The sequence below is a fragment of the Panicum hallii genome, chromosome 5, assembly GCF_002211085.1.
Source record: "Panicum hallii strain FIL2 chromosome 5, PHallii_v3.1, whole genome shotgun sequence".
Lineage (NCBI taxonomy): Eukaryota > Viridiplantae > Streptophyta > Magnoliopsida > Poales > Poaceae > Panicum > Panicum hallii.
Genome location: NC_038046.1, coordinates 46877358 through 46885231, shown reverse-complemented (window position 1 = coordinate 46885231; position 7874 = coordinate 46877358). Strand labels below are relative to the sequence as shown.

The following is a 7874-nucleotide window of genomic DNA, read 5'->3' as shown; positions in this document are numbered from 1 at the left end:
TCCTCGAGGGCCTAAGCACGAATTAAGCCGGTCACTGTTAGGCAGCCTATCTTGCCAGACAGAGACGCGACCCACACCGACCCCATCGGTGCGACAAGACTCGGAAACCCAATAGCAAAGCGCGTAGTGCCCTGCGAACCCACAGCAACGTGGGTTGGGAGGGCCGCGCCGACCCCAAGGTCCCTCGGGAGGGGCAAGGAGGCATTAAATGCGCTGGCCTAACAAGATGGGCATACACGCTTCTCACCCGACATCCGGGGTAGGGGCGCCGCCTATGGACCGGAGGACTAGCGGGAGCACCCCCGATCAGCCGGGTCATCATGACACCGCGATCGGCGGCTTGATGGAACAGATTGTGTCGGGTCGCCCTCCGCCGTCAGGCGTAGGGTGAGGCGGGCGCGCTGAGGTATCGGGCCCCGCCTCGAGCCGATGGCAACGGTAACAGGGTGCCCAGCCTCCCGACCACCATGGTAGAGGCTGGGCCTGCCGAGGTCCGCCCCCGGGGACATGCCACAAGTACGACATCGTTATCCCTCGCTATAGGGGTGGCGGACAGGACCAAGAACACGTCAGGCGGCATCGCGGACCGACAGGTTTCGGGACGCGGCACAACACAATCCACCAGACCCGGACACGTGTAGGACTCCCGACCTCCATCCTAGGGTGCCAACCCCAGGGGACAAGGAACCCCTTTTTCACGCATTATAGTTCAGCCCACTATAAATATAAGGCGGAGCTGGGTCTTCTCTCTCAGGATTGGAACTCTACGCAACCCACACAAACACACCGCTTATAGCACCCCGTTGTAAGCACATCACTCGAACGTATGGAACACGAAGAGCACCACCCATACTAGACATAGGGCAGTTACCCGAACCAGTCTAAACCCTTATCTTTGAGTGTTAGCCATCGAGCTATAGAGAAGCGCGTCGCAAATTACTAGCTGGTGATCGAAACACCGACATCGATCAATATAGTTGTTGGGGTATGTCGGTGGAAAGTGAAGAACTTTTAGTTTTTTCATTAATAAAAAATTACCCAGGTACAGAAAAAGCAATAATGCTATGCTTTCACATAATTTGAATGAAATACTACAATTTTTTAATATTAAACTCTACTAAGCTATCATAAAAAAGGGACTAAGGCACGATTTTGGCGGAAAAACATCAATGCCAAGCAACAAAAAGTTAAATAGGTGCCGGTTTTTGCTACTCATATTCTTGGACATCAGAAAGCATATCACGTTGTAAAAACAACCACATAGTCCAAAATTGACGTATAGGAGTCCTTTTCTTACATATAGGTGCCAATTGAACATATTACATGATGAGGGTAGATTATGTCACCAATAACACCTTAATGATACTTTTTTCTTGAGAAGAAAACACCTCTACGCAGCGTACAATTTTATACATGCATGTGAAACTGGACAAGATATCACGTTTAAAATGAAGTTCATACGCCGAAAATCTAAAATTAGACGGCCTATAAGTATGCATCAAAATATATAATACACGACTCCCATGATGGTTATTGCACCCACCCTAACATTCAGAGAGGGGCAATGACCTAATCCTAATTTCCCTATTTAGCCAATGGACATGGAAAAAAAAAAGAAAAAAACTTTGAAAACATGCACTTTAAATCCAGGGTGGGTCCCACCAACTAGCCGCCCCAACCTTTATAAAAGCCCCGCCCCCACCCCGCTCCCCCTTGCATTACGCTTTCTTCCGCTGCCTCCCCACCTAACCCATTAGAAGAAACCACAGCCATTGCAGTTTCGCAGATCGGCCCTCGCCGACCACTTATTTGCCAAAAGTTGCCGCTTGCCTGTATTGCCCCTTTCCCCGCCTCGCGCACGGGCCCTTCGCCGGAGCTTGCCACATGAATGGTCAAACCCCGATGGGGCTCGCCGCCGCCGCAGCCGCAGCAGTGAGGCCCTGCCGCCGCCGCCTCCTCTCGTCCGCCTCCGCGGCGGCGTCAAAGACGGGGGCGGGCACCGCGACGCCGCTCTTCCCCAGATTGCCCCATCCGCACCACCAGCCGTATGGACGGCGCCTCCCCTTCCTCGTCTCCGCGGCTTCGCAATCGCCGGCGTCGCAGACCGGCCCGGACGCCCCGCCAACCCACACCACGGGCCCCGTCCCCTCCGACCCCCGCGCCGCCGTTTCCGGCAACCTCCCCTTCTTCGACCGCGTCCTCTTCCCGGACTCGTTCCCGATCGAGACCCCGCCCGCCAAGGCGGACGAGGACACGGCGGCGTCGGCGGCGGCGCAGGCCGATGAGGCCGTGGCGCCAGCGCCGCCCGTGAGGGAGGAGACGGAGACTGAGAGGGAGGCGTGGAGGCTGCTGCGGAGGGCGGTCGTCAGCTACTGCGGCGAGCCTGTGGGGACGGTGGCGGCGGAGGACCCCGAGTGCACGGAGACGCTCAACTACGATCAGGTCTTCATCAGGGATTTCGTGCCCTCCGCGCTCGCCTTCCTCATGCGCGGGGAGACCGAGATCGTCCGCAACTTCCTTCTCCACACACTCCAACTTCAGGTGAGCATCTCTCGGCCGATTCCGATCCTGCTTACTTCCTCCTCTGGTCAAATTTGAAATTCCAAAAGAATTTAGTGCTATTTGAGTGCTAGTAGTGTCAATGGCGTGCACGTCAGTTTTTCTGTAAGTTGCGGGAAGTATATACCTAATTTGGCATCGCTAGGAGATATTTGAGGAATTTTTTTCTATCATTTCGGGTCGTGTATTTATTTGTACGAGCGAAAATTCCATTATTTTATTGAATGCCTACCAGCTCGTGGTTATTTAGGTCTGAGATTGAATTCTATACAGATTTCTTTTCTGTGGGGGAAGTAGAGATAAGATTTCTATTTTGCCGAGTAATTATGTCGCTTTCATATAATAGTGCGACGAAGCAGACAGGGTCTTATGTTGGAGCATTGATGAACTTTCACTCTTCGAACTAATATCAGATTTTACCTCAAGATCTGGTGCTGCTTTACATGCCAGTAAATTGGAAAAGCAGAGAACCTGAATTGAAAAAGATAAAATTAGATAGGAGGTGCAGTTAAGATTTGATGGTAAAAGTCCAATGAACAATTACTAACTTATTAAACGTCCTGTAGCAATTCTACTGACTAGCAATATGTTAATTCTGTAAGTAGCATGTGTTTGCAATTGGGCTGTTCTTGTTGAATTATATAGATGGCTGTAACCAATACTAAAATGATGAAAGGAACATGAAACATTTTTCGCTGAAGATTCTGGAAGTTGATTCAGATGTATTAAGACTATGTAACAAGACTTCTCTCGATCTATACCACCAAGCAGTAATACTTATAATTACCATTAAACTGAATAAAAAAGAATTTATATGATTTTTTTAGCTAGCTTCAATAACTGCTCCTTTTTTATGATTAGAGCTGGGAGAAAACTGTTGACTGTTACAGCCCTGGGCAAGGATTGATGCCAGCCAGCTTCAAGATTAGGACCGTACCACTTGATGAGAACAATGAAGGATTTGAGGAGGTCCTGGACCCTGATTTTGGTGAGGCAGCTATCGGTCGGGTAGCTCCTGTGGATTCTGGTATATATCTTGTGCCAACACAAGCTGCATATAATACTTTGCTTTGAAGTTTTATCATGCATCTTCATTATGCTATTTTAACCCCATTTATCTGTTGGCAGGACTGTGGTGGATTATTTTGCTGAGAGCTTACTGCAAGATTACAGGGGACTATGATTTGCTAGAAAGAGTTGATGTGCAGACAGGAATTCAACTGATACTGAGTTTGTGTTTGTCTGATGGGTTCGACATGTTCCCAACTTTACTAGTTACAGATGGATCATGCATGATAGACAGGAGGATGGGAATACATGGACATCCTCTTGAAATCCAAGTAAGTAGATTTAATTGCTTATGACTGAATTTATTAGATCCTAGATGCTGCCATGTAGGAATAAATTCTTTTCTTCTATACAGGATTAGTCTAATTTGACAAAGGAAAAATACTAAGCTATTCTTGTTTTTCAAACCTAGATCTATTTGACATTTCAGCTAAAGATCTGTACTTATGGAATGTTTTCTGTTACTCAGGCTTTGTTCTACTCTGCTTTACGATGCTCACGAGAAATGCTTGTTGTGAACGATGGGTCAAAAAACCTCATCCGTGCCGTTAACAACAGGCTCAGTGCATTGTCCTTTCACATAAGAGAATATTACTGGGTTGACATGAAGAAGATAAACGAGATATACAGATACAAGACAGAAGAGTACTCCCATGACGCAACTAACAAATTCAACATTTACCCTGAGCAAATCCCTTCCTGGCTTGTTGATTGGATTCCTGAGAAAGGAGGTTACCTTATTGGGAATCTGCAGCCAGCTCACATGGATTTTAGGTTCTTCTCTCTTGGCAACCTATGGGCCATAGCTTCATCTCTAACTACTCCAAGACAAGCTGAGGGAATTCTTAGCCTTATTGAAGAAAAGTGGGATGATCTTGTAGCAAATATGCCCCTCAAGATATGCTATCCCGCAATGGAAGATGACGAATGGCGCATTATTACTGGCAGTGATCCAAAGAACACGTAAGCACCCTTTCTCATTGAATGAATCTTTGCCCTTCTGTGTCTTATGGTTGGAGATATATCCCTTTTGTGGTTCTATTTCTTTTTTATGATTAAACTTCTCTTTCGTAAACATCACATCAATTGTTGACATCTAGCTATTTTGTGCATGTGCAGCCCATGGTCATATCATAATGGTGGATCTTGGCCAACCCTGTTGTGGCAGGTACATAGATACCAACACAATGTTCTCAAATTTCTTGCTCCTTTTCATGCTTGTAGATCATTGCTGACTGATCTTTGTTTCTGTTTACAGTTCACATTGGCGTGCATAAAAATGGGGAGACCGGAATTGGCCCGGAGGGCTGTTGCTCTGGCTGAGGAGAGACTCTCAGATGACAAGTGGCCGGAATACTACGACACCCGGTCTGGGAGGTTCATCGGGAAACAATCACGATCTTATCAGACATGGACTATTGCTGGTTTTCTGACCTCAAAGATGTTGCTGGAGAACCCAGAGCTGGCTTCTATTCTGACCTGCGACGAGGACCTTGAGCTGCTCGAAGGCTGTGCTTGCTGCCTGTCCAAGAAGAGGGCTAGGTGCTCACGCCGTGCGGCCAAGTCACATGCTGTGTAAAACTGCAAAGCACTTGCTGTTCTTTCTACAGCGGATGCACCATGTATACTACCGTTCTAGGATTAACCCCGAGATGGAGAGACTCTTCACATGTACATTAGTATAGGTTTATGTTAGATACCCATCCATTCATTTCCTCAGTGGCCGCTCATACTTTTTTCTGAGCTGCCATTGATGGGAACTACCCTGGCTGACACCGGTGGTCGAAAGAAGAGAGCAAAACATATTCAGAGTTTGTGCTCTCATGTACACAGAAAAAGGAAATTTGTTCTTCTTATTCGACCCGCAAGCTGCTCCCTTTTTTGGGAGCCTGTTGAAGCCCTAACCATTGTATTTCTTGTCAGTACTAAAAATAGTGTGCTGTATCGCTTGCAAACTAAACAGTGACACAGTGTTCCACTTGTTTCATGAACTATAAGAGTGCTATGGATGCACCTTTATTCTATTGGATTATGCCTGGAATCGGCATACGTTGCATGTATATTTGTTTGGTGGATTGTGTTGTTTGTGAGTTTGTTGTATGGTTTTGGAATCGAACCAGATCGTTTTGGCACACCTTGCCAAAATAACTGCTGAAAACCTTAGCCAGCAGGAGATATCTCGAGATATGATATGAGATACATAGATCTTGAACACAAGCTTGCCGATTCAATCCTACACATGCCGTCGTCCCTTTGTTTTCACTAATCATAACATGAGATGAAACTGAGTTGCAACATAAAGCGCAAAGTACTTGTCAAGGAAGACAGGAGAGAATATTAGGCGTGATACAAATCCACTGTTTGCGTAAAACTCTAGATAAAGTGCTCAACTGCTACTTAAAATAGTGATGTTCAATCCCTGCATACTTCAAGCCGAAAATCCACCCTTCTGTTGGTTACCCTATATCCGATGAATTAGTACACAGGTCATGGTTCAGGATGAAATTATCTCAGAGATATTTCGAATATGGAGTAAGAGTACATATATGCAGACCAGATAATATGATACACTAATGAAGATTTAAAGATAAAACTATAGCTGGGGCTTTCTGTGTTTCCATGTCTGCACTGCTAGAAAGTTACTCAGTTAGTCAGTTCTTAACTGGATCTCCAGCATTTGCGCCATTGTCCTGATCAAACATGCATGACATCAACATCAGAAACGGAACAAGAAAACATGGAAATTGAAATCACCCTTGGTAACGCCATGATCAAAATTTAAGAAGGAATCATGATGTAGATGCTCGATGAGCCTAACACGTGAGTCCGCTTGCCAAGCAGGCCCAGTGTGACCACACGCCCGTTATGCAGATGCTAGCACTGTTAAACTCATAAACATTAAACAAGAGAACGGTTCCATTAGCTGCTTAATGAATCTATCTGGTAGCTCTATCGGTTTCATTGCAAAGTTGCAGAGAGAAAACAGAGGCAAGGGTGGAGACAGGGACGAACCCGATCCAAAAATTGAGCAGACCTGTTCATATATATTTGACTTCGTAGCTTCTTATGAGATAGAACCGAAGTCCAGTGAGATCTAGAGCGAGTGGGGGGCATGCGCCCCACTAGGATCTCTTTGTGTCCGCCATTACGTGGACACTGGAGGATACCATCGACGTTAGAGTTGAACGTGGCTAGCATCGCTATTCACCTACGGAATTCCTAACCATTACTTACTCGAGTAAAAACCTTTTCCTCTGTCTTCAGTCAATTTTCTCCCGTCAAATCTGTTTTGAGTTCAGCCACAAAGCGCACGGGCAAAGCCCATATATGGACATTCGGTCCAGCAGCTCAACACCTGGAGGGGACTACTCTCTGTGCCGGAGGGGCAAATGGCTGGTCGTCTGGCAATTAGCGGGCTTTTTTGCTTTTTGATCCGAGAAGTGGGTGAGTGTTTTTACTGATTGTTTTTGGTGGCTGGTCGCTCCCATTCACCTACGACGATGGTTCAACGTGAGCAGAGGTGTACGCCATGAAGCGTAAGTTGTACTCTCGCCTAACATTCAACCGTACATTAGTATACCTGGTCATTTATCGGGTTAGATCGGGCCAAAACATTCCCATTTATTTTTCTTCCACCGGGCCGGATTATTTTGGCTCGAATTTTGACTTCTGGACCAGATTTTTTTGAGTTTCATGTCAAAAAATTAGCTCCTACCCATTACGTTTTTATAGAGGGCCATAAATTTCTGCCCAACTTATTGGTCAGGTTGGTCGGTTTTTTTATGAGTTGGGTTGGACTTATCAAAGTCAAGCGACCCGTGATCAGGTCCACGTGGATGTGTGTGGTGGTGGGGGTATAAGTGAGCACATTGTGAAGCTTTTCTTTTCTTATCTCACTACTACTATCATTACTATTATACTACTAAAAAGAGAGTAAGGGTGACTTTTTTTCGCTCTTCTACCCTCTTGTGCGATCCGTCATCCCTCCCCCGTCGTCCAGCCTCAGGCGAATGTGGACCGTCTGATCGAAACGCTTCCCTTCCTATACGTCCATCGCCCACGTTGAGCTCCCTGCCACCCCGCTCGCACGCGACCCCGCCTGCCCCCGCCGCCGCTGCCTCACTCCTCCGCCCATGCGCCCCTGCCTCCCCCCCCCGCTGCCTAACTCCTTCGCCCACACGCCCTTACCTCACGATGGCCTGCCGCCGAAGACTGTGTCGGTCCACCTCTAGGAGCGCCGCAGATGC

The 7874-nt window shown here is 47.0% G+C and overlaps 1 protein-coding gene across 1 annotated transcript; it reads left to right on the top strand.

Moving 5' to 3' along the window:
* Positions 1–1729: 1729 nt before the first annotated feature.
* On the top strand, positions 1730–5649 carry LOC112893463 (neutral/alkaline invertase 1, mitochondrial-like). Its single transcript, XM_025960808.1, has 6 exons — positions 1730–2541; positions 3421–3586; positions 3688–3899; positions 4097–4590; positions 4747–4795; positions 4886–5649. Exons 1-6 carry the CDS (start codon positions 1885–1887, stop codon positions 5204–5206), a joined length of 1899 nt encoding a protein of 632 aa, XP_025816593.1. The 5' UTR covers positions 1730–1884; the 3' UTR covers positions 5207–5649.
* The last annotated feature ends 2225 nt before the right edge of the window (positions 5650–7874 follow it).